General features: G+C 40.0%; 1 protein-coding gene across 6 annotated transcripts in view; it reads right to left on the minus strand.

Annotated features, from left to right (window-relative positions):
• RASGRP3 (RAS guanyl releasing protein 3) overlaps positions 1 to 27,400 on the minus strand; it is a 121,279-nt gene that overhangs the window by 29,178 nt on the left and 64,701 nt on the right. For all 6 annotated transcript variants that reach the window (XM_006168798.2, XM_006168795.2, XM_006168797.2 and 3 more), the window contains 10 exons: positions 25,613 to 25,741; positions 21,590 to 21,788; positions 20,436 to 20,538; positions 17,827 to 17,889; positions 17,197 to 17,328; positions 15,507 to 15,654; positions 13,880 to 14,053; positions 12,925 to 13,041; positions 10,157 to 10,432; positions 953 to 1,030 (listed from right to left, as the gene is read on the minus strand). In XM_006168798.2, the coding sequence (XP_006168860.1) occupies positions 953 to 1,030; positions 10,157 to 10,432; positions 12,925 to 13,041; positions 13,880 to 14,053; positions 15,507 to 15,654; positions 17,197 to 17,328; positions 17,827 to 17,889; positions 20,436 to 20,538; positions 21,590 to 21,659 (1,161 nt within the window). In that variant the 5' untranslated portion in view covers positions 21,660 to 21,788; positions 25,613 to 25,741. The remainder of the gene's footprint in view (positions 1 to 952; positions 1,031 to 10,156; positions 10,433 to 12,924; positions 13,042 to 13,879; positions 14,054 to 15,506; positions 15,655 to 17,196; positions 17,329 to 17,826; positions 17,890 to 20,435; positions 20,539 to 21,589; positions 21,789 to 25,612; positions 25,742 to 27,400) is intronic.

The following is a 27,400-nucleotide window of genomic DNA, read 5'->3' on the forward strand; positions in this document are numbered from 1 at the left end:
TGGGTGTATTTACAAGCTACTAGGTCAAAATTCTGAAAGCACATAGATCCAGTACCACGCCACCAGCTGGCCCATTGAGGCAATTTTTTTATTAGTGCAAAACTTGTCTAAAAATGTAGTCCACTCACTAAAACTAATGAACAGTGCACATTCAATAATGCAATTTTTCTCAATCTCAGTATATTTTTACTAAGAGTCAGTCATCAGTTAACCAAGTGAGACACTATCCAATGAGATACTGAAATTCTGAGTTGAGTCAGTCATTAGTAAAGAAATCTGTGAACTCTAATCAGTGTGTTTAAATTTTACTAACTCTAATTTTATGTTTCATGGAGTCTTTTAAAGCCTGGGAGGGTCTAAATGATCTTTAACTCTAAGATGAGTTATTCTCTCTTTTTTTTTTTCTTTTCGGTCCTATTTATAGGTGTATTCTCAGAGGTGACACTAAGTAGATGATCAATAATGAAACAGCATAACAAGAGTGATGTTCATCTTCTTTATTAGCCTTTTATATGAAGAAATAATTATGTTTCACTGGCAAAATGGGAATAATACAGATTTTTAAAAAGCTTTTCCAATCTTTACCCTAAAACACAAAACACCATTGTAAAATCCAATTACTGTAAATGACAAACAATGGAGTTTGGCACTGATTTATCTTTTATTTTTTTGCCAGAGGGCAAATTCACTCACCAGAGAGAGACAGAGATGGAGAGATAAGGAGAGGGAGAAAACACCTCCCCTATGAGGCATGGTCAGGGTGTAATCCTGTCTCCTCCCTTTCTCCATTCTGGGGATCTGAGAAACACATTTATATGTACCTTGCAGTTTATCAAGCCACTGGGACTGGGACTCAAACCATGTGATCAGTCATGTGGGATCTGGCTTCCTTAACCACTAGGCCACAAAACTAACTCATGGCACTGATCTGTAAAGAGAAAATAATACCTACCGATTTAGAATTTCTAGGTTCCAGCACCAGGGACAGTTTATAAATATCATCTTCTGTGTGGTAGAGGTCCAGAGAAAGCTACAACAAAATTAGAAGAGATAAATAATTATGACAAACCATATTTCTTAATTTACATTGCTGAACTATTTTTCTCAAATTGAAGGTTAAGTTTCATGTCTAATAATTTGAATGAATGCAGAACAAATATGGCCTGCAAAATTGGAAAATACACTTTCTTTTAAAAAAAACAGATTTTTGCTAGAGGGTGTATGTGCTCTCCAGAGAGACAGAAAGGAAGAAATCACTTCCTGGAGGGGATGACTACATTGCAGTCTCTTCTCCTTCCTTCTCTTCTTGGGATTTTAGGCATGCACGCACGCACATGCGTCTGGCATGAGTTTCAAGCCTCCAATTCTGGGACTTGAACTAAGGTCGACCATGTGGGAGTCCAGCACCTATGTGACCTGCTGGTCCTGGAATACACACTTTTTAAAAAGTTAATCTTGGTGTGAAAGTCAGCAGCACCAAGAACCAGCTAACTAATTCCATAAGAAATGCTAGGTACTGAGCTACAGATGAGGGAGGCTTGAGGTTTTTTTGGCTCAAAGCAAGAACAGATGCATAAATAAGTCTTATAATCGTAATGATGCTGCCCTGGAGTGTGGAAAAGGACCATTTGACTAGGTTACTATTATTTTAGAGCACTGTGCAAAATCCCGGTCATACAAAATGGTATAAAATAATTTTTGTCCTCAAGTACCTGACAATTTATTTAAATAAACAGGATATGAACAAAAAAGATGTCTTCATAGCAAATAAAAGCCAGCATGTGGGATGAGCACATGGTGTAATGGCTACATAGCTGGACGCCCATGTAGTCGACCACAGCCCATGTAGTCGGACCCGGCAGCTTAAAACTCACGCCAGGCTCATGTGCATGCATGCCCAAAATTCTGAGAGGAGAATGGAAGAGAAGGGATTATGGCATGGCCATCCACCCTGGGGGTAATTTATCGCCTTCTGTCTCTCTGGTGAGCACATGTACCCTATAGCAAAAATATCTTTAAAAAAAAAAAAAGAAGGCAGCACATGGTAAGTATGAAGTAAGTTGTCTTGGCTACAGGAATTCTTTAGACCTGGGCTCAAGCACTGAGCCTGCCACTGGCCAGCCCTGTCACTTGAGAAAGTTGTTTCTCCTTTGACACTCAGTTTCTGCATCTGCAAAATGGGAATGATCATAAAATCCCAACTAAATTAGATTGTGGTCAGACAAAATAAGGCATGTAAAGTGCTTTTCACGGGACTCAGTACACAGCAAAATTTCAAGAAATGCCATTGTTACTATTATACTTGTTAAAACATTATTATTATGTGTAGGGGCCACTGGAGACTGAAATGATCAGGAGATTATTTGTGAACTGGGGCTTAACTAGGAGGACCAGGACAAAGAAAGATGGGGAAGAAAGTCTTCCTAGGCAAGAACAATAACTGAGACCAAGATCAGAGAGTATGGCACATGTAAAGCTTTCAGACGCAGTTCCAGCTTACACCTGTCAATTCTAGGATACTCCATGAATCATACCACTTCATCAGCAACAAAGATAACCAAGTGCTGGCTCCTTCCTTCCACCATGTAGGCATGAAAATGTTCCTCTAACATGCTTTGTCTGAAGGTAAAGGTGCAATGTGTACTTAGGTGAGTGGGGACAGAAAGGAGAAACCAAGAGAAAACTCAAAGGCAAAGGATGTTTTTAAGGATTTATTTTTTGTTGTACCTCCTTTAAATAAAGAAGTTGCATCATGACATTTCATTCATTCATTCACTCATTCATTCCTTCAATGAATGCTTAGCCATGATCTCATACGTGCCAGGTACCACTCCAGTCACTGTTCCTGCTGTTGACTTCATATATCAAGTCATATATTGTTTGCCACTTAAAGGTTTTTTCTAAACAAAACAAATTTGACTTTACTATAAAATTGTCTCAGTAACATTTCAGTTCATGAACATCCTGCTCACAAAGAATGGACATTACATCCACTTTCACTAAGCATTGATCTCTCCTACCTCCAGGGGCTCTTTCTCTACCAGAAGAACCATATATCACAAACAAATGCCTTTAGGAGCCAGCCTCTATAGAAGAGTGGAGTGGGATACACAAAAGTAATATTTTTCATCTTTTGAAAAAGTTGATTTATTACTCTTATTCTTTAATTTGCCCAGAGAAAGACAGAGCAAGAGAAGGAAAGCAAGAAAGCAAACCACCAGGTTTGGGACTCAAAATTGTGGTAGGCCATGTGGGAGTCCAGTGCCTCAACCACCATGTTACCTCTGGCCCAATTCTTTTTTTTTTTTTTTTGCCAGAGGTTGTGTATGCACCAGAGAAAGAGAGAGAAAGTACCTTCCAGTGGGGAATGGTCATGCCACAGTCCTTTTTCCTCCATTTCTCCATCTTGTGGGGATTTTGGACATGCACATACATGCACCCACATGTACCTAGCATGTTTTTCAAGCTGCAAAAACCAGAATTCAAACCATGGGTGACCATGTGAGATCTGGATCCCTATTCACAGTGCTTAATTGCTATACTAAGGGGCTGACCCAAGGAATGTTTTATTAGAGACTGTGAAGATAAAATTTATCTAGAAGCGAGCCTGCTGTACAAAATTAATAAATAAATAGGAGCCAGAGAAGAATGAGGAAGCAGAGGTGGCTCATTGGTCTGCTTACTGGTTGCAGTGCTATCTATGACTCTGTGACTGTCACAGGACATTCTTTCTCAAGATAATTCCAGGTTTGCAGTCTCCTTCAGGCTGATCATGCGTCCTGCTGACTACCACCCCTGCCAGTAAGTTGCTCAAACAGCTTCTGCTAATGGACTTTCACTCAATCCTGTCTCTTTCCCCAGGTCCATAAGACTCTCCTCTGTTATCTTTGTCCAGTGTAAATTCTTTCAGAACGATTTACATGCATTTTAACCCCTGTACTTGTATAAAAGACCTTAGTCTTTCCTGGGTCAGCAGACATGTTGCCATTTCCATCTGGTGGTGCTGCTGGTGGATATGACTGCATATTGGCTCAGGGTCTGACCCTTATTTGATGTTAGCTTTGTGAGACTCATCTACTCTCTTCTTCCTTATAACTTATTCTTTTTTTCTTTAAGAGAGATTTTTGCTATAGGGCATGTGCACTTGTCGGAGAGAGAGACAGAAAGTTAGAAATCAGCCCCTCACGGGGGCATGGCCATGTCACAATTCCTTCTCCTCTATTCTCCTCTTGGGACTTTGGGCATGCATCCACATGTGCCCGGTGTGAGTTTCAAGCCTATGGGTCCAGAACTCGAACTGGGGTCAGCCATGTGGGAGTCCAGTGATGTAACCACTACTCTATTTGCTAGTCCCACCTTATAACTTATTCTTTACAGTTCTCTTTGGCTTGACAAGACATTGGCACCACAAGGTGTTATTTTGCAAAGGGAGTCTTTGTAGTTGTAATTGATGTATATCTCTTCTCTTAGCACTATGTCAAAAATGATTTGTGAGTTGGCCCCATGGAGAAGCGGTTAAGGCACTCTAGAAGGAGCTGGATCCTACATGGCTGACTATGACTCAAATCCCAGCCTTGGAAGCTTGAAAAGCATGCCAGATGCATGTGTGGGCATGCCTCAACACCTGCTGAGATGGACAAATGGAGGGAAAAGGCTTGGAGTGTGACCACACCACATTGGAGAGTGCTTTCTCTCTCTCTCTCTCTTTATTCTCTCTGTGGAGAGTGTGCGCACCCTCTAGCAGTTAAAACAGAAAAAATAAATAAATAAAAAGAAAGAGAACAAAAGAAAAATTTGTGGCGGTAAATGGGAATGGACGCCAGCTCTCTGTGTTGGGGCAGCAAGAAGGAGGAATCCCTACTCAGCTACTGCAAATTGTTGTCAGCCACTGCACATTCAGTTGCCAGGTCTTGTGGTCAGTTTAGAGCCAGAAATCTGGGTTTTCTATAAAATGTCTCAATTTGTAAACACCAGTATCTAACGCCAAAAACAAGTTTATGATTGCACATGGGCCACACGAAACATGTCTATGGTTGGCGGTGGCCCACCATTTTGTAAATCCCATAGCAGGCAACTCTGCTGGACTCCAAGCCTCATGCAAGTGGGCAGCAATCATTTCTTCTGCCTCAGTATCCCCAGCCTCAGCTTGCACCCTCGCACTGCGAGGTTACGTAACTAAAGACAGGAAACCAACTTCTTCCTTCGGAATTCCTTATTATCAGGAGTTAATGCAGCCTTGACAAGCATGATCTTCTCCTGACGCAACCTCTAAGTCCTGTGACGACTAGCACAGGCATCTGTTTGAGATGAGATGATGGCAACTCCAGAACATCCAGTTGGAAATCCAAAATGAACCACACTGAGTTAGGGAGATGCTCTTTCAAAAGTAATAGAACATCTTTGCCCACTTTCGTATGTCAAATGACTATGTTCTGGCCCAGCAATGGAAATAGTTTAGTCTCCTCTTAAGGATTATTTTCCACTAATTAGTGCTATAAACCCAGGCAAGTAATTAACCTTGAGTCTCAAGTCTCCTGACCTAGAAAATGGAAATCATAAATAACAGCTCTGTCCTAGGTCTGGGGTGAAGCTTAAATGAGCTATTGGTATCTGACCTTGTTTAGAAGGTCACAGATGTAGGATTTGGCTTCCAGCCAACACAGCAGTCAAATACCTCTGTGCTTATCTGCAAATGTAAAGCTTCCAGGGAGGGTGGCTGCCCTCCCTCCATCTCTGCTTGCCCAGCCACATCCTACTTCCTCCCTCAAATCTCTAGGCTTTATAGGTCTGCCCAGAGAATGCCCTGTTCTACCTCTTATATCCCTTTTTTAATAATATGGGCAGCTTGTCAATGAGATATCAGGAAAGTTTGCTCGAATCTGGTTGTTTCTGACAAATCTTCTGATTCACCCTTTCAGGTCATTACATTTACCAGCCAATCCTTTCCACAAAGGGGATTTCAGATTCAATTTTCACCTCTAGGATCTACATTGGCATGGCTGTTTACTGTTTATTAGAAAATAAAACACATTTGGTCATGAAACTACCTCGGCTCACCATTTTTGTAACTGTTCTTTTTTTCTTTTTTTTTTAAAGAAATTGTAAAAATACAGGGGCTTTCCAGTTATTTGCATGTTCTCAGAATGGTAAAAGTAACTGATAAGGCTAAAAATACTATGTAAGAGTCAGGCTATTTTGTATACAATGAAACAGAAGTGTCAACTTTTAAAGTTCCCAGTCTTATGAGTGGGAATCACATGGGGAAATGTCTTCCATATCCTCTTGGAAAGGGAAAATAATCGAAATTCCAATAGTTAGGTGGTATGGTCCTCTTGCCTTCATATGCCCGGTGCTGTTCAAGAAGCAAAGATGCGATGATAAAAATGACAGAGTCCCTACCCTCATAGATTTTGCCCTATACTTAACCCTTTTCTGTACAGATCCAGGAAGAGAGAGAGGTATTATTTAATTTTTATAGATGCAAAATCAAATAAATTAGAAGTCAGCAACATGCCCACATTAGAGAGTAAAATGTTTATCTGAGCCAATCCACCTGAAAGAGAAAAATACCTCGATTTCTGCATCTTAGCAGAAGTTCATAAGTCCTTTATGAATCTCAGTTTCATCACAGGCTGTGTTACAAGGTCCTTGTGAGAATTTACCAAGGAAATATATGTGAAAACTGCTGTCAATTATTATAGAAAGTTCAAGCATTGCAATACAGCCTACTGTACTAGGTGGGCATTTGATCATTTTGGTTAGCTCTCATTTTCTTTTTTGAATATTATTTATTCCTTAAATTTTGCCAGAGGGTACATGTGCTCACTGGAGAAAGAGAAAGAGAGAGAGAGAGAAAGCACCCAATGGGGTGCTCCAGTGGAGAGTAGTCACACTGCAATCCTGTCTTTGTTTCTCCCTCTTTTTAGGATTTTGGGCACACATGCACATATGCCCAGTATGTTTCTCAAGCCACTGTATCCAGGACTTGAACCATGTGATTGGCTATGAGGGACCCAGCCTCCTTAACTACCACACCATGGGCTACCTCCAAGGGCTCTTCTTTTCTTTTCTTTTTTTTTTTTTTTTTTTTAAGAATTACTTTATTTAATTTTATTTCTTTATTTATTATAATTTGACAAGAGAGGGGGAGAGAGAGAGAGAGAGAAAGTGAGAAAGCAAGCAGCCAGGTTCAGGACTTGAACCACGATGGGCCATGTGGGAGTCCAACGACCATGCCATCTGCCAGTCCCAGAGTTCTCATTTTCTATCCTCTAGGGCTCTCAATCATATATTTGCTACCCCACCTGGGGCCATATTCAGAAAACAAACAAACAAACAATAACAAAATTACTCCCTGGAGGAATCTGACTTAAAGTCTGATCAAAATGAATGGCCTCTTCAAATGCCAGGCTTATAGACTCCCTCACATACATTTGGGCAGTTGCCGTAAAGCACATGGTCTTAATTCAAATGTGTGCTTCATAAAATAGTTCCTCTATTTAGCACATGATAGAAGTCTCCTCAGTCCTTGTACTGTGGAGATTCATTCCCCAGTGGCAGGAAGAATGAATGGATATTCCTGTACATTGGCTTTTTCCCTCGGTAGTGAGGAGAGAGGAAGGATCTTGGTTTATATAGAAGTTGGCCTGATGCTCACTGACTCCTAGGCAGGAGTATTCTATCCCAATAAGACCCTGGGCTGGGACCACAGATCGTGTTGACACTTGGGTCTTTATTCTCAGGGTCCACCATTCCTTACATCTAGAACTAGAGATGTATGTGGTTGGAAGAGACGTCATAAATGAGCACAAAACCCTTTCAAAAAGCCAAAGTCAAAGTTAGTTAGCAAGAAGACAGAACTGTGAAGGCAATGCTAACAGCAATATCTCCCATCCAGGGGCTGGCCTAAGGCCTAGAGATCTAGGCAGCTGGCTCCCACATGACTGACCATGTGATTCTTGTCCTGGTCTGATCCTGGTGGCTTAAGAAACAGACTGGGCACATGTGCATGTGTACTCCAAATCCCAACAAGATGGAGACACAGAGGAGAAGGGATCACAACACAACCACACCCCATTGACGGGTGCTTTCCCCTTCTCCATATCTTCCCCTCATGCCTCTGTCTCTGTCTCTCTTTGGCAAGCAAAATTTAAAACAAAACAAAACAAAACTCCCATCTAGGATTTTACCACCACACAACACTGTAGTACCTAAATATGGCAGTTGGTGGCTTCTAAATTTTCTTTCAATACCTCTGAGGAGTAAGGAGTTCTGGTATCCTATTCCTTTTTTTGTTTCTATCCAGGGAAAAATGAATTTCTTAGCTTTTATTTCTAGGGTTCAGATTTTTCATTTGCCTCCTTGAAATTCTATTAAAATCTCCTCAATATTTCTTAAATATCTGCTTCTCATAATGTAGCTTGCTAGATTTATAACTCAAAATTCATTTCCTTAGTGCATTATTATCTTTTACCTGGATAAGAAATTGCCCAAGTGTAGGCACCTGCTCTGTGAAGTTACGCTTGACATCATAGATATGGCCTTGACACAGACACTTGAAACCCAAGCTACATGCTGAGGTTGCTCTGCAGACATCACCTGGTCCTGTGGGCTTGCAGTCTGATTGGGGCTGCAACTCTGGTCATTTATTCATGGAAACACATTTACATTGCAAATGATTAATAAATGCAGGTGTTTGGATGGTGGTGATTTGATTTTTTTTTCTTAGTAGCAAATGTGTGTTTATTATTTGTCACACAAACTCTACCCCAAGAGATTCTGTGCTTCTGTATACTAGCCACTTCTGCTTTTTTACTAAGAATGCAGCTAGCATAAGCTTGCACTTAGGGAGTCTATTGTTTGGTAAACAAGTATGTGTTCTAGGAACAGTTTCTAAAAAGGTCTAAGAACCATGCTCCTATTCCAATGCAGCATTTCTAAGGGATTTAGGCTCTCAGAACCTTAGAGGAGTGATTGCTTTCAAGTTCCAAGACCTTAAAAAGAAAATAGTTTATTTCAGTATTGCAGGCAAGCATATACTACAATGTTATGAAGCCAAAGAGGGAAGTTGTGCTTCTGCTTGTTTTAGCAAGCATGAGAGAATCTGATTAGGCTTCCTTCTCTGCACAAAGAAGGCCAGTGAGAAATATCCTCTTCCATACACCTGTTGTGTTTACAAGTGCTGAAAGCTGGAGACCAGCTAAATGTGTACCACTAATACCAAAAAGGAGTAGTAGGTGAATTTCTTTTGTTTGGTTCACATTACTCCTAAATGCAGCATTCAAGTCATCTGTTGAATTTCTAAATCTGCCAAGTACTGTGAGAGGTGCTCTGGATAAGACAAAGAAGGCAGATAGAAAAAACAAAACCCAAACCTAATGTAAATTCTTCTGGTGTTAAGAAAAGTATAAAAGTGCAAGTCAACACATATGACAGATACATTACTACTTTGGAAGGGAACAGAGAATGCTCCAGAAAGATAGGCTTTTGAATTCGAACTAGCCATATGGATGGGTAGGAAGGAGATTTTCCAAGAAAGTGCAAAGGTCAGGAAGCAGAAGGTATCATTTCAATGGTGGAAAGTATGAGAAGTCCAATGTTTCTCAAAGACTGATGTGATGTGGAAAAGGGCAATGATGAACAAGGCTGGACTGGTAGTCACAGGTTGAGTCCTGAAGAGCCTCTTTTGCCAGGCTGGGAATATATCCTAGCAGTTTGGAAGGCTGACTCTGGGGACAGAGAGATCACAGAGAACATCCTTGCACTTTCTCTTGCTTTCAACTAAAGCAGTGCAGTAAGGATAAAGAGAGGCAGGCGAGTTGAGGACATTCAGAAAGAGGTAACTGTCAGAGGAGTACAGTGAAGGAGAGAGACAGGCTGAGGATGGTTCTGGAGGAGCCTCTCTAAGAGCTCCAGAAGTGGGAGGAGTATGGTACAGAAACTGATCTCCTCCAAAGGGAATTTCTTTTTTCTGATGAGTCATGCTGGATATGTGCATGGGGTTCCTTTTCCTTCACCCTTTGAGATTTCTTCTCACCTACTGATCCAGAAATTAACTTCCCCCCAAAGGGCATTGCTGGCACATGTCTTCCTCTGTCCCTAGGAAAGTGAGGTATGAAAGAGTTATTTAGCACAAACCTGGCCTCTTGGAACTCACCGTGAGCAGGTTGATCAAATCCATGTTGGGTTCTAAGTGGTGAGAGGAATTCTGCAGGGAGACCAGTTCACTCAGGGTGACAGAGAGCTGGTGCATTTTCACAATGTTCACTTTGTTTTCCTCCATCCAGTCAGGGAAAATGACATGGACTGCTATCAAGTCTTTCAAGTGCACTCCAAGGATGGGGATTTTGAAGCCATCGCAGTCGGCAAAGGCTTTACGATAATTGCAGTAATTGCCGTTGGAGGAGACCAACTCTGTCATTTCATTCCAGTTCTGGGAACAGATGGAAAAGTAGAATTTTTAAATAGCTCTCCCTTCTTCCCCCTCCCAGGCCCTGCAATGTGTGGCTAGGAAATTCCACAGCTATCAATTGCACCAACACTGATGCAGGGAAATACTAATTGGGGAAAAGAAAGTTTAAAAAACCTACTAGGTCTGGCAATTGAGTTGGACAACCTATCTCACTCTGCTACAAAATGAAATAGCCTGCATGTCTGCCTACCTCCTAGAGATGCTGGAATGTCAAATGGCAGCATGTATACTTATGAATTTTGCAATTTATAAAAATACCACGGTCTACTCATTCAATCATGTAGTATATTAAAATTTCCTAGTTGTTGCAAGAACATTGCATTCCAGATACTACTTGAAGGTTAATCTGAGACAGTGAGAGGTATGGAAAGTCACACTGAGGTGTGAGATAGCTGTGGTTTGGGACTATGCCCTCGTTAGAAAGGCGATCCTGAGTCAGTCACTTCACTTTGGTGGGGGGCCTCCATTTCCTTTTCTATAATAAAAAGAAGTTCAAATAATTTTTTTAAAGGATGCACTGGTGATTCCAAGCCCCTTGTGAGACTCTGTCAGACTCTTATTCTTCAAAACATTTGAAACGTGTTGCTACTTTGTATTTGAAATGTATTGCAAAGCTAGAAGAAAATAAAACACATAATGAGTGCGGTTATACTTGGAATGAATGCAGAGTTGGAGGCAAAACAGTGGTACTTTTGTGGCTTACTTTCTCTTGTTTATCGTTGGTTACTGGTAAGACTTTCCTAACAGATACCAATTTTGATCAGTCTACTCTTCCCCACAGCAGTACACGTGACCCAGATGGATCTGTTTCCAATCCTGGGACCACCAATGGGGTTCCGATTTACCATCATAATTCCATCCTTCTGGTTTGTGATTGATTCAAGAACACATGCTTAGCCAATCAGATATTATACTCCTCTGGCAACTGCTATTGGTTCAGAGGAGGACATATGACTTCAGATGACCCAGTCTTTGTAGAAGAAAGTCTAAGGGCAAGGTTGAAGTGGGAAGTCCTCCTAATCCTCAACTTTTCATGAACCAGAGAACATAACCAGTCCAATCAGGAGGGAAGCCCGTCTAACTGAACACACGCCACAAACCTTCTGGTACTCAGAGGAAGGCAGAGCGGTTGAGCCAGGGCTCTGAGCAGACCAAGCATTGAGCTCTGCCTCTGGACTTCCAGGTATATTAGATGATGCATTTCGTTATTATTTAGTCCCATTTGAATATTTCTTTCTCTCTCTCTCTCTCTCTCTCCCTCTCTTTCTCTTTTTACTTATTGTTGAAATTATCCTTATTGATACAGCAAGGTACATTTTCACAACAGAATGTTTTCATAAGGATGAAATGCTCTTTTTTGCTTAATAATGAAAAAAATTACTATGGTGTAATAGATATGGCAGAAAAGCTCTATCTGGGAAATGATCATTGCTTTTAGAATACATACAAATATATATATATATTTGTTCCTGACAACTCATCTATAAATTCAAGGATTTCTATACAAGCCTATGTCTCCCCCCTTTCTTTGTATATTCTACTGTGTGAAACACAACGTTATGAAGAGAGTAAGATTCAATGACTTTTTTAAAATTTAATTTTGCCAGAAGGCATGGGTACTACAGACTAAGAAAGGAAAAGAGGAAGAAGAAGAGGGATAGAGTACTCTCTACAGGGCATGGTCACGCAATCCCTTCTCCTCCATTTCCCCGTCCTATTGGGATTTAGGGCACAAACACACATGAACTCATACCCAGTGTGTTTTTCAAGCTACAAAGTCTGAGACTTGAACTATAATGCCAGTCATGTGGGATCTGGCTGCCCCCATAACCTGGTCCAACATTCACTGACTTTATTTTAGGAGTGAAGGATATTTCTGTCTTATTCCCCTTGTATACTCTGTGTGTATCACAGTGCTGCTCACATAATAAGCACCAAAAACATTTTTTCAACACTTACAACTGTAATATGGTAGTAGTTATGTTAAAACATTCCCTTTTTATTTCTTTCTTTTTTTTAAAAAAATTTACCCCTGTAAATTTTAATTTACATCCCCAATGGGGATGGCCATGCCACAGTCCCTTCTCCCTTATTTCACTCTTGGAATTTTGGACATATGTGCAGACACACCTAGTGTGTTCCTCAAGCCACTGTGTCCAGGGCTCAAAGTGAACATTTGGCCATATGGCATCTAGCTGCCTTGACCAACACACCACCAGCTGGCCCTGTCAGAGCATGCTTATTGGAACACTTATCATCACCTCTAACTTGTTTTTCCAGGTGGACTCAGCGGATGTGACTATTTCCTTCCTACTTTGTCCCCCCATATGTAATCTACCCCTGGCTTAAAAGAAAAACTTTCCCACTCTGAGTGACATTTGTTTGGCATGCCCTAATCCCAAACAATTTACAAATGAATTTTTCACTTGGGATTAGGACCAAATACACTGTACCTTTGTAACTTCTGAAGAAAGATGAGAATGGGTCTCTTTGAGGCGTGAAATGGAACTATGACTCAGGCCTCCCACCACTGCCATCAGGGTGTTAAAATTTTTAAGCTGAAGGAGCTTCTGCAATAAAAATGTTAACATAAATGCTTTGTAAGAAGTTTTAAATTATTCTGAACTTTCTGAATTACAGAAAAAATGCATGCACCATTTTAATAACAAGAACCTATGAAGAAATAACATCAATTGAAAATGGGAAGCAAATAAAATACATTGGAAAATATATCCACTCTTTCACAGGAAAATAGCTACAATAAATGCTTCTTCTTCTTCTATTTTTTTTTGAGAGGTTCTGCTATAGGACACATGCGCTCACCATAAAGACAGAGAGAGACAGAAAGTGAAAAATCACCCCCCAGGGAGAATGGCCCTGCTGCAATCCCTTCTCCTCCATTCTCCTCTCAGGATCTTGGGCACGCACACACATGCATCTGGCACAAGTTTAAGCCACTGGGTCTAGGATTCTAACCACAGTCAACCACATGGGAGTCCAGTGACATAAACATTACGCCAACTGCTGGTCCACAATAAGTGCTTCTAATTATTGCTCTTGAAAAGCAATCTTCTTGCATGAAAGGAGCATAATTTGTTCATTAGACATCTATGAGATTATTTTTATAATAATTGTTTATCTAATTTTTATCTTTTTTTTAAAATTTGCTACAGGGAATGTATGCTCATCAGAGTGAGAGAGAGAGAGAAGTCAGGTCCAGAAGTCAAACCATGGTCAGCCATGTGGGAATCCACTGCCTTAACCACCATATCACCTGCTAGACCCCATCTCTGAGCATTTTAATTGTCCTTAGATTGTGAACACCAGATTTCCTCAATGCCTTTTCTCAGTAGAGTGAATGAACATCTAGAACCCAAGAAATACCCCTCTCCATATTACTAGACATACCTTTGCAACATTGATAAACTTTGTAATGACTTCTGCCCTTTGTTGGGGAGTTGGTTTGCTAAGGACCATCAACTGGACCCACTTCGAGATTCCATTAAATAAAGCAATAGATCTCTCCAAGGTTGGGTTATTCTCTAGACAGCCATGAATGACATAGCTTTGGTAATCAGTGAACTAGTAAAGAAAGATTCAGAGATACTGAATTATAATGGAGCTTTGCAAAATCAAATACTAGAATGTTGCACAAAAGAGGTGAAATAGTATTTCATAACAATATAACACTTTATTTTATTTCACATTTATAATGGAATCCTACAAGTTTAAATACACATTTACTCTCACCATGTTATTTTGCTCAATTTCAAATTCCATCCTTCCTACACACAGAGACACACACTATTACACATCATGGTGTTGGCTAGGGGAGGAAAAGGAAAAGCTCAAAGTCATAGTCCAATGAGTCCTAAATTTACTGGTTCATAAAATCCACCTGGAAAATTTGTTAAAATGCTGGTTTCTGGGGACACCTGAGACCTAAAGGATCTGTTCTCCAGAGGAAGAACCTAAAAATCTCAGTGTTTAACACAATGCCAGTAATTTGAACAATTAGACAGGTTTACAATAAAATAGCATGCATTAAAGAAGAGGAAATGAACACAAGTATAATGATTTCAAATCATAATCATTTTGTAAAATTATTTCAAGAAAAAAGGAAATGAGTATCAATTGAAGCAAGATAGCTCTTCAGAAAAATAGACACATTTTCAGAAGTTAGCATGGATGTTATATTATCAAACACTCATGAGTCTTCTATCATATATACAGTGCAGGGAAGTGCCTGCCTCATGGCCTGCATCAGAGAATCATGAAGTTCCACTCCAAGTAGGATTACTGAGTGAAAGAATCAGTCCTTCAAAAATTCATCCTTCTAACCAAGATGGTCTTCTTTGCAAGCCATAAAGTAATTCATTCCCTGGCGCCCTGGGAAAGGAGGAGGAGGAGTGATTTCCCCAGACTTACTGGAAATCAATGTGAAGATACTACTATAGCAAGTAAATAGCAACTAGGCAGCTCAGAAGAGATCATAGTCAAGAGGAAGAAAATGGATAGAGGGAAGGAAGTAAGCCCTATCAAGATGAGTAGGAAAGAAAAGTTTAGTTCAGTATCTATTCCTATGAAAGAAACAATGAGAGGTTAATTGTCCTCAAAGGCTACGATTCCTATTTTCAACCTATATACCTATAATTATTTATTCAAATTCCAACTTAAAAAAATATTTTCCCCCTAAATGAATGGCCTAGGAAAACGTGTTCACCTAGGAGAAGCCAGTGGAGCTAAATAAACCTTGAATGGTTAAATCTCCACTGAGTATTCAGAAAAATCATGCTTTAATCCTATGAAAGGAGACATTGACTATAGCGACAGAAATATAGCTCCTGAGCCATAAAGTAAAGACAGGATAATATTTATCTTTGGTTAAAAGGGATTGTTCCTGTGAATTAAGGGCACTTTTCCAGCAGAGCACTGTGATGGAGGCTGCCAACACTTCAGAGTATGAAAATGCAGCTCTTGGGAAAGTTGGCATGGTGATTGTTATCCTTGGAAGAATAAACGTCAAGTTTCTTACTGAGATCCTTCTAAAAGATTTATGCTCCAGAAAAGTGAGGTGCTCAGCCAATTCAATGGGCTCCAGATGGTCAAACAGCAGACAGGCTTTTCCCTTCTTGGATACTTTTTTCCTCTGTGTGACTCTTCTCATCCAGTCATAGGAAGGACTATAAAAGAAGAGTGAGGCTGGTCAATGTGCTGAAAGCCCATTTCATTCAATGGAAGTTATTAACCTACTGACTTTGTAACTCTTGGCCTGCTTCCAGGAGCTTGTGCAAAATACATGCCCTGTCCTTCATATCTGAAGAGAAAACCACTGACCCATTGCCAACAGAACATAAACTTGGAGTTGTTTTCTCAGCCAGAGTGAGTTTGCACTGATCCATTTGGATCTCTTACGTGGTCTTCCTTGTGACCAGCAAGGTCTAGATCATAAAGAAGAGGTCAGGGTTAGCTATATAAATTTGGGAGTTTACCAGAATAAAGATGATGATTTAAGGCACATGGAGAAAGCAGGAGAAACTGGGGTTCTCACATTTGAGCATAACATGAATTATCTGAAAACCTTGTTATAAAGACAAAGGCCTTGGCCTCACTGCCAGAGATTGTACTTTACAAGGAATAAACCTGAATAAAATGTATTTTAAACAAGCATTCCTGATGATTCCTGGATCATTCACTGTTGATGACTCTTGAGAGTATTCTAGAGAAACAGAACAGGGTACAAATGCCTAAGATACAAGAACATACATTTGCAAGGTGATAAGCATATTTAGGATTATCAAATAGGTTTCTCTGTGCCAAATTAGCTAGTTGATATGAAACTAGCCTAATTAATACCAAGTCCCTACTTATTAAGCCAACCAGTTTATGGCACAACTATAGTCAACATTTGCACAATTTCAGGCCAACTTCAGAAGCACCATGGCAAAGGGCTTCTCAAATTTGAATGAGCACATGAATCACCTGGGGATCTAATTAAAGAGCAGATTCCAATTCAGCAGGTTTAGGGTGGGGCCCAAGATTCTGCACTTCTAATGAGTTCCCAGGTGATGCAGATGCTGCAGATCCACAGACTGCACTTCAAATAGCAAAGGTACCGGACACGTGAATTAGATTAGATTCAATAACTGAGTACTGAGCATCTATCATGTGCCAGATGTTTCCCCCATGCTACCTTTCTCAAGGGCATGTGCACTTGCCTGGGACACAAAGAGACAGAGGGAGAAAAAGGGAGAAAGCACTCCCCAATGAGGCAAGGTCACACAGGAATTCCTTCTCCTCCATTTCTCCATCCTATTGGAATTTGGGTCACACAGGCACATGTACTTGGTGTGTGTGTGTGTGTGTGTGTGTGTGTGTGTGTGTGTGTGCATTTTAAGCTATCAGGGCTGAGAGTCGAACCACAGTCAGCCATTTGAGATCTGGCTCCCTTAGCCACTGGGCTATGGCAGCCCTGACACATGTACTTAGATGCTCATCATAACCCCATGAGAAAGGCACTATTATTTGTTACCAATAAAGAAATTGTATCTTGAAGAGATGAGTAGTGTCCAAAAAGGCTGTACTCATTGCAGCAAGGTTTTCCTCAAAGAAGTGAACTTTAATTCTAGGATGGTATGGACTCAGGTTAAGTTGGGTTATCAATTCTCCCTCCCCACAAAGGCAATGAACTCATCAAGTTTGCAAGACATGTGTGCCACTCTTACATGCTGGATATGTCAATGAGGCTGATGTGTTTCTCATATCCTAGTTGACTAGCTACTTCCCGGAATTCTTCAGTCATACGAATCAAACCAAGGTCCAAATTAAACTCTGCAGGGAACTTCAGAATCCAATACCTGAAAAGCACCAAATATTTTTGACAGCTGGATACTTTCAAGATAGACATCCATGAAAATTATTATACCATTTTGCAGATTGTATTTAATACTGAATCTAGAACTACACTTCAAATCAGCCATCTCCTATCTCCCATCCATCACCCTGAGTTTCTCTCTTCCTTCTTTCAGTTTATCACTCCCTCCCAATTTTTGCATTGTAAGTAATGAGAATGCTAGTGTTGAGAGAGCAGAAGAAATGAATTCACCTTTTCTGAAAATTGGTTTAATTCCCTAATTATATTTATTATTACTTGATCTTTAGTTTGAAAGATAAATTCTACCCCATCCTCTATCCTCCACCCCAGGAAACAGAGGAAAGCCAATTTTAACAAAGTCAATAAAAGGGAGGTCTGAGTAGATTCCATAGTCAAACTAGTTTTGTTGCTCAGGAAAAAGGAAATTGTTGAAAATTTTAGAACCAAGACTACAAGTAATTAAATTTGTAATTATATTTACCTCATGAAGTAGCAGATCCTTAATCGAAATTCATCACAGCTTTCTCCACTGGCATTTCGATACGTGCACTAGTTAAAGAAAAAAGTCTTCATGCCTTGTTTCCTTTGCACATTTCCTTTGCACGTTTCTGTAGCTATTTTATCTATTATATGAATTCTTTTTTTTTTTTTTTTGAGAGAGATATTTTTGCTATAGGGCACGTGTGCTCGCCACAGAGGCAGAGACAGAAAGCAAGAAATCACCTCGCAGGGGCAATGGCCACGCTGCAATCCCCTCTCCTTCATTCTCCTCTCAGGACTTTGTGCATGCATATATACATGCCCAGCATTAGTTTAAGCCACCGAGTCTGAGACTTGAACTGCAGTTGATTACATGGGAGTCCAGTAATGTAACCATCTGCTGGTCCTTTATATGAATTCTTTTTTTTTTAATAATTATTTATTTTATTTATTCATTCATTTATTTCTTAATTTGACCAGAGAGGGACAGAGAGTGAGAGTGAGAGAGAGAGGAAGTGAGAAAGCAAGCCACCAGATTCAGGACCCAAACCCTAGTCAGCCATGTGGGAGTGTCCAGCGCCTTAACCACTACGCCACCTGCTGGTCCCCTTATATGAATTCTTAATAAGAAGGCCATACTGGGATAGTTGAGTTATATGGACACTCAAATGAGAAATGGGCTCTAATGACTTTGACATTAGATGAATAACTGAAATTTGATTTATTATTGCTCTGAGACATATTTTTTGGTCTGGAAGAAAAACCATTGATAAAATTAGTTTTACCCTCTGAGCACTTACCAATTGACAAGAGCTAACTGTGATTACACAGGTAGCCAATTATATACACATAATTAAAACTGATTGTATGAAGCCCCATTCTAGCCATAAAAGATTTTGTTATTAGGATCCATGTCATATAAATTCTCTAAATTCTTTAATATTCAAAAATATTTTTCAGGTAAATGAATACACAAATTGTTATTTATTCTTAAGTCGATTTGTTCATATTCTTTTTAACAAATATTTATTGAGTTTATATGCCAGGCACTGTGGATATGGAGTGGACAAGGAATCCCAAGGGGGAAAATTTAAGGAAATGTCAATTCACAAGCAGTCTTCAATTTTTACACAGTTTGCACTTTTCCATATTAGACTTTACTATGCCTAAATTTCTCCTTTCATTTGTTTCATACATTGGTGGATATACCAAGGATAAGAATGCTACTTAAGGGCACATTGTTTGGACAGTGTTTGGCTCGTGAGGAAGGTGGGGCCAGATGGAGTCAATCTCCCCATCCTTTCCTCTGCTGTTCCCTTCAGCAATTAGACCCTAGGACTTTTGGGAACTAGGATCTTGCCCACTTCTAGGGATCTTGGCTCAGGGTAAATGTCCACTTACTCTCTCTAACATCCCTTTCTGCTCTGAGGTTGTGGAGAGGATGGAGTGCAGAAACAGAAAGGTGAAGAAGCTTGAACTAAACAGGTGGAAGCCCCACTTCACCCAGGCAGCCTTAGTAGGACCCTCTCCCTGTCAGGTTTTAGTAGGACCCTCTCCCTGTCAGGTTTCCCCTACCCTGGAAGAGTTTGTATCATCTACAGGGCCCCCTGGGCTGGAAGAAAGCAGAGACTGCAAGAACTAATAGTGGAGATTATACAATAAACAATAGACCTCAAAGAATAAAACCTTCTTAGAGGCCCAGTCATAGTGGCACAGGCAGCAGGGATGCTGCTGGGCGATGGTAGAAGCCATGTGGGAGGGCACCAAGGTCATGTCCCAGGTATGCTCATGATCCTGGCTAGCGGCAGGACTCGGGAGAGGATCACAGCACGAAGTCTCTGTTAAGGATGCCTCTCTCCCTTTCAATCTCTGGAAATAAGAAGATAAACTTGAAAAAAAAAAAAAAAAAAGAAGCCTCCAGATAATCGTGACACTATGTTTTCAGTCATTTTCAAGACTGCATTATGTACAAAAGTCTTTTCCATCTTAAAAAGACTGCAATATGTACAAAAGTGGTGGACTGCTAAAAACCCTCATTATAGAACGGTGTTTCTAACTATGTGCGTAGGGAGATTGTTTTGTTTTTATATCAGGAGAAAATCTAATTAGGACCCATCAACAGATTACCACAAACCTGCTAGAATGTTCATTGTGTCTTGCCAGCATCAGATATGAAAACTAAGTTAGTGTTTGTGCCTGAGCCAGAGCATATTATTTGGGCTGGCATTTCCATGTCTATGCTGTATTCTCTATGCCTATATTTTGCAATCCTAAAAGGAATAAATTAGTACTGGAAGCAGTGTTAAACATTCTTTCATTGTACTAACACCAGAAATGTTTAAGACAAGTTAGGAACATTTAGTCTACAGTTCCTGCTTCATTATACATCTTAGTATCATTTTCAAGTAGAGCCCAAATTTCCAGATGGATAGTCAACTATCTGGTCCATCATCCAGATGTTTTGTCTAGACATCTAAATTCACAAAAACAGCTGGAAAACTTACTAGATTCTATTTATGCATTTTAATTTACTGGCTTTGGATAGACACTCTATCTAAATAAAGAATTTGATTTATGACCATAAAAATTACACAGTAGTTGAAAAGATATATGCAGAGAAGTTTTTCTGCCAATTCAGTGGAAGATAAATACCATCGGTGCATCAGTAGAACTATTCTTGGCAAATAACTATTATTCAGCTCTCCATTGTCATCTGTTGAAAAAAAACATTTTTAATTAAAAAAGGTAAGGAGATAGTGCTACTTTTCTCTTTTTCTAATATCATTACAGAAGCAGTAGTGCAAAATATTTCTTGTAAACTCAATTATCTTTCACTTTCATGTCTACTGGTATTCCCTCGCAAATTCAAATAGAGGGGTCTTGCCCTTCCTTTGACTTACAGTTGACAGATTTAGCAAGTAAAAATACAGGGCACCCTGTTAAATTTGAATTTAAAATAAGGCATGATAAACTTTTTAGTGTAAGTATGTCTCAGAAATTATTCAAGATATATTGAGTCTTCAGGAAAATCATAACACATTTTTACATAGAAAAATACTTCATGACTTTCCTGACAACTTAATATTTATTCTAAAAATGTTGTTTATCTGAAATTCAAATTGGATCGATCATCCTGTATTTTATCTGACATCCCCAATCTGGTTTAACTGATTTCTACAGTAACCAGTTCAACAAACAACTTCCAAGTGACTCTATTTGTTCAAGAAATAATCCAAAATGCTGAAGTGGATACATAACATAAAAAGCATATAGCTATAATAAAGTCTATAACCTAATACATAGGAGATATAAGATGTATACAAACAAAGAATGTGGCCAGTTGTGCTATTGACACCTGTCTAAGTCCAAAGACCAAGTCATATACAGCAGAATAAATGTGCCCTAAGAAAGCTACAATGAACAGTGACAGGGTAAAAGAAGCAACCTGCATTTCTGATGAGAGGAGTAGGAATGCTTTTATGAACTTCTGAGAAGAATCCTGAAGCAGTCCAATGTAAGGAATATGATAAAGGCATGGAGGCAGAAATGTTCAGGAAACAGTCCAGAAACATCAGGTGAACAGTATAGCAGGGGTAATAGAGAAATGCAAAGAGTAGTGAAACTGGACAAAGTGGGATCAACTCAAAAGGCCTTGAACCAAAGTGCAGAGATTGAACTCTGTTCCACACGCAAAGTGCATCTGAATAGAGGGAAATGATAGTATCAAGATATACCAAAGGAAAAAGAGGAGAACAGCTTCATACCGAACATCTCAATGCAAGTGCTCAAGAGCTCATCCAGTGTTGCTGCTTTCCCAAGGCCACTTGACCCCATGGTTATTTAGCCGTTGTCAAAAAACTAGTGACATTTTCAGCATCAGATAGGCCATCTCCATAATCAGGGAAGGTGGAGATGTTAGTGTCTCGTGGTGGCCTCTGTCCTTAATGGAACTTCAAGAAAACTCTAAACAAACAACAAGAGAAAGTTATCAGACTAGAGTTCAGATCCTACGAAAGCATTGCTTTACTACCTGAACGAATAACAACTTCCAATGATTTTTATCTTTCTGTGAGAAAAGTATCAAAGCAGTGGAGATTTTGTCTATTGCCATAATGACTTGGAGAAGTCCAGACTTGGAGAAATGAGGACTTGAAGAAGTAGAGAGGTTGTCATGATGGAAGACATTTATCTAGTTGTACAATGTGGTAGGTAAATGTGGCCATTGGAGATTCCTCTCATGAATTATATGAAGCCAGTGCCTATTTTACTCTCAAAGTTTGTTTATTGACCTGGCAGTCAGGCACTGGGTTAGGCACTGAGGCTGTCTAGATGAACAAATTATTGTCCCATCTCCACTTTCTCCAGGTTTGTAATCAACATATGAATAGGGAAAAATGCCACTGTTCACTTGTATAGCTACATGGACAAAGAGATCACTGAGGGGTAACACTTGAGTGAGTGTTCTCTGGCATGTAATTCAAGAGAAAAATCCTCTATTCAGGATGTGTAAGAACCATATTTTTGAACTGAAGGGATCACTCTTAGAACACAAAAAGGATTTTTTTATTTTTTACAGAGGTGGTTTTTGTTTGTTTGTTTTTGTTTTTGTTTGTTGCTATAGGGCATGTGCACTCACCAGAGAGACAGAAAGAGAGAAATCACCCTCCGGAGGGATGGCCTGTTAATGATAACATGTATAATGCAATCCTTTCTTCTCCATTCTTCTCTCAGGACTTTGGGCACACACGCATGCCTGGTGTGAGTTTTAAGCTGCTGGGTCTGGGACTCGAACCATGGCTGACCATGTGAGAGTCCAGTGACATAACTGTTACACAATCTGCTGGTACCTCTTTTTTTTTTTTTTAAGAGAGATTTTTACTATAGCATGTGTGCTCGCCAGAGAGACAGAGTGAGACAGAGAATGAGAAAGTGAGAAATTACCCCTCCCTAGGGGTCATGGCCAGGCTGCAATCCCTTCTCCTCTAGTTCCTATTGATATTATGGGCACACATACACCCACGCCCAGCATGAGTTTCAAGCCTCTTGGTCTGGGACTCCAACTAAGGTTGACTAAGTAGAACTCTAATGCCCTAACCACAACAACACCTGCTGGCCACATCTTTTTTCTTCGTTGTCATTACTAGAGGGCATGTGCACTCACCAGAGATAGCCAGAGAGAGAGAGAGAGAGAAGGAGGAAGTTCCCTCCCTCACCACCCCCATGGAGCGTGGTTATAACACAATCCCTTCTCCTGCATTTCTCCACCTTGTTGGAATTTGGGACATGCATGTACTCATTCCAGTGTGTTTTTCAAGTCTCTGAGGCTGGGATTTGAACCAGAGTTAGACATTTAAGCTACATTCCCTTACCTATAAGGCTATAGGGCCAACCCGAGAGGGATTATTTCATATGTGCACTAAAAATAACAGAGACAGTGGGTCAGTACTCTCTCACTTCCACTTGCTCAAGTGATTTGTTAAAGGGGATTATTAAAGTCATCTAGAACCCAGAACCAGCAGTTAGCATAATGGCTATGTTGCTTGAATCCCATGTAGTTGACCGCAGTTTGAGTCTCGGACCCAGTGGCTTAAAACTCATGCTGGACGCATATGCATGTGTGCCTAGCATCCTGAGAGGAGAATGGATGAGAAGGGATTGTGTTGTGGCCATCCCCCCTGGGGGGTGATTTCTCGCTTTATGTCTCTGTCTCTGTCTGTCTGTCTGGCCAGCACACGCACCCTATAGTAAAAACTTCTCCAAAAAAAAGTCATCTAGAACCCAACGGAGTCACCTTATTGGTAAGGCCTTCCTGACTCCCTCCCCTTGGTTGGCACAGCACTGTTTCTCTCCCCACATCCACCTCCCACTTGGCATGCCCTACATCCCTCTCCAATTCATTTTTCTTCATAATACTTATCGCCATCTGAAACGCTAACATTTTGCTTATCTGTTTTTAATCCCTCTGGTACTATAAATGTAAGCTCCACCATCACCAGAATTTTTGTGTTTATTTTTTAGTACACTCAATAAGATTTTGTCTCTCACCTAAAAAATACTCAAAAAGTATTTGCTAAACTGATGAATGAGTAGATTGATGGCTAAAGAAATGGATAAAGGGACCAGCGGGTGGCATGGTGGTTAAAGCACTGGACTCCCACATGGCCGACTACAGCTCAAGTCCAACTCCCAGACCTAGCTGCCTGAAAATGTGTGACCAAAATCCCAGGAGAAGAAAGGAGGAAAAAGGATTGCAGCATGTCCATCTCCCCTGGGGGTGATTTCTCACTTTCCCTCTCATTGTCTCTCTGTCTCTCTCTGGTGAGCACATGTACTCTCTGGCAAAAACAAAACAAAACAAAACAAAAAAACCTTAAACAAAAGAAATAGATAAAATAAAAATTGTTCAAAAATTTGTCTTTGAATATGAGTATATTTATGCAAATGTGTATAGGTATCATACATTTTTAAAAGGTTCTGTTTTTAGTTCTTTTACTAATTTTCTTTTTTTGGAGAGGTTTTTGCTATAGGGCGCATGCACTCACCAGAAAGACAGAGAGACAGAAAGTGAGAAATTACCCCCCGGAGGGATGGCCATGCCACAATCCCTTGTCCTCCATTCTCCTCTTGGGATCTTGGGCACACACGCACACGTGGCCAGCGGGAGTTTAAGCCACCCGGACTCAAACTGCAGTTGACTACATGGGAGTTCAGCAACATAGCTATTACACCAACTGCTGGTCCCATCTTTTACTAATTTAAATAAGCTTTAAGTATTTTACTAATTTGAATAACCTTTAAGTAAACATTTCTGGGATAATTCCTACCAGCTTTCTAGACTTCATAGGATCTATCTATACTCGTAGTAAGAACTCAGTACCTCTTAGGACATTACACTTCCATGGTTTCTGTAGTAAACTCTGTTAATATCCTTTAAAGCCAAGGTAGAACAGTGAACAAGTTTGATCACCTTTATGGGTACACAGATTTTTTTTTAAAGAAAAAAAAAGTGGCCTTTTGCCATAGGGCACATATGCTTACAAGAGAAAGACAGTGAGAGGGAAAACGTGAAATCATCACCTAGTGGAATGGCCACATTGCAATCCCTTCTGCTCCATGCTCCTCTTGAGATTTTGGGTAAGTACACACATACATACACCCAGAGTGATTTTTAAGCCTCTGGGTCCAGGACTCAAACTGTGGTCAGTCATGTGGGAGTCTAGCACCTTAACCACCATGCCACCTGTTGCCGCCCAGGCATTTTTTATTCTTTTCCTGAATAATAAATGTATTACTTAGAACTAAATAGCCCAGATGAACTAAGCCAGTTTCTCAGCCAAACCATTATCCAGCAAAGCTGTTTGGAGCGTGCTGACCTCCCCACACAGGGTGAGAGAGAACCTGGTATCAAAGACCTGTTACCAGGTTTGGAATTATGTTTCTGATCTGCAAAGAAGTGAGAGTGTGATGAGCCCGGTGGGCTGGGCTATGTGATCACAACCTGTTTCTGCGAGCAGTAGATGTGTCTGCGCCTCTGTGTCGCATTTCGTTCACCTGCACATTCACGAGATCTCATGTCATATGTGTGGACATAATTGTGTCTTTTCAAAAATAAAGCTTTATTGTAAAAGCAATATACATTATTTAAAATAGGATGGTAAGGAAAAAGGAGAAAAATGACCCATTCCAAGATAACTTCTCATTAACATCATACATATTTCTTTTATGTTTTCTAGGCTTATTTAGGAGATATTTTGCCATAATTTACAATAGTTAAAAAAAGTACTTACCGGTTGTTTTCACACCGATTTCCAGGTCCAGAAGAATTTTAAGGGCAGTTATCATCATTGGGAAATGCATTGAAGAAGCGCTCTATAGAACTGGATTGTTCAACCTGAATTATAAGTATTTTAGAGAAGCTGATAAAAGAACAGAAAGAAAGGCCCAAGTGGGATTTTAAAATGGAAATCCAAAGTATACACATTGTGGTAAAGCATTTCCCAAAACTTTGCATTATAGGTGGTGTTTGAGGTTTGCCTAAACTTCACTTACGAAATCAATTAATAAGCCATAGTTTTCAAAATAGTTACTTGGTAACAATTTTTGAATCTGGTAGGTTTTTTTATTTTTTTATTTTCTAATTCAACCTACTAAAAACTCACAAATGTGGCAATACCAAGTTTTATACACATAGTGAAAAACACTATTTTAGACTAAATATCTTTGTATCCATGGATTACTCATCAAGACCTTCTAAACAGTGTCCTAGGAATATTAGTAAATCCTTAAACAGTTTGGTGAGGGGATCATCAAACTCTGACTCTAATCTCTCTTGATTGTTTCAACCTGAATGTCAATGTTATTTTAGTCTAGGTTGTTTAGTCTCCCAGTGACTTGGGACTCATATAGTGTTGATAGATACTCTGGCTATGATGAAAATTATTACTCTCCAACACAGACATTCTCTCACAAGTCTGAAAAGGACACAATAAACCAAATTTCCCCCCAGGTTTGGATTATTTCTAAGAGAAAAGACAAGTTGTAATTATTATAAACATTTAAGTCTTGATACAGACAGCACCAGGGCAAGAGGGAGCCGGATGGGCACTGGGCGACTCTGTGCCTCACGGAGGAAAGATAACTAAACATGGATGAAGGAGATTCTAAGAAGCCAAAAGGCAAAATGTCATCATATGCATTCTTTGTGCAAACTTGCTGGGAGGAGCACAAGAAGAAGCACCAAGATGCTTCAGTCACCTTCTCAGAGTTTTCTAAGAAGTGCTCAGAGAGGTGGAAGACCATGTCTGCTAAAGAGAAAGTTTGAAGATATGGCAAAGGTGGACAAGGTCCGTTATGAAAGAGAAATGAAAACCTACATCCCTCCTAAAGGGGAAACAAAAAAGAAGTTCAAGGATCCCAATGCACCCAAGAGGCCTCCTTCGGCCTTTTTCTTGTTCTGTTCTGAATATTGCGCCCAAATCAAAGGAGAATATCCTGGCCCATCCATTGGTGATGTTGCAAAGAAACTGGGAGAGATGTGGGATAAAACTGCTGCAGATGATAAACAGCCTTAGGAAAAGAAGGCTGCTAAGCTAAAGGAAAAATACATAAAGGATATTGCTGCATACCGAGCTAAAGGAAAGCCTGATGCAGCAAAAAAGGGAGTTGTCAAGGCTGAAAAGAGCAAGAAAAAGAAGGAGGAGGAGGAGGACTAGGAAGATGAAGAAGAGGAAGATGAAGAGGATGAAGAAGAAGAGGATGAAGAAGAAGATGATGATGATGAATAAGTTGGTTCTAGTGCAGTTTTTTCCCCTTGTCTATAAAGTTGTACAGAACTCCTTTTGAAGAAAAAAATTGAAATGTAAGGCTGTATAAGATTTGTTTTTTAAACTGTACGGTGTCTTTTTTTTTCTTGTATAGTTAACACACTACTGAATGTGTGGTTAGATAGCCCTGTCCTGTTTTCAATAGCCACTAACCTGACCTGGTACAGTATGGGGGTTGTAAATTGGCATGGAAATTTAAAGCAGGTTCTTGTTGGTGCACAGCACAAATTAGTTATATATGAGGATGGTAGG

This window comes from Tupaia chinensis, unplaced genomic scaffold (genome assembly GCF_000334495.1).
Source record: "Tupaia chinensis unplaced genomic scaffold, TupChi_1.0 Scaffold146177_1, whole genome shotgun sequence".
Lineage (NCBI taxonomy): Eukaryota > Metazoa > Chordata > Mammalia > Scandentia > Tupaiidae > Tupaia > Tupaia belangeri.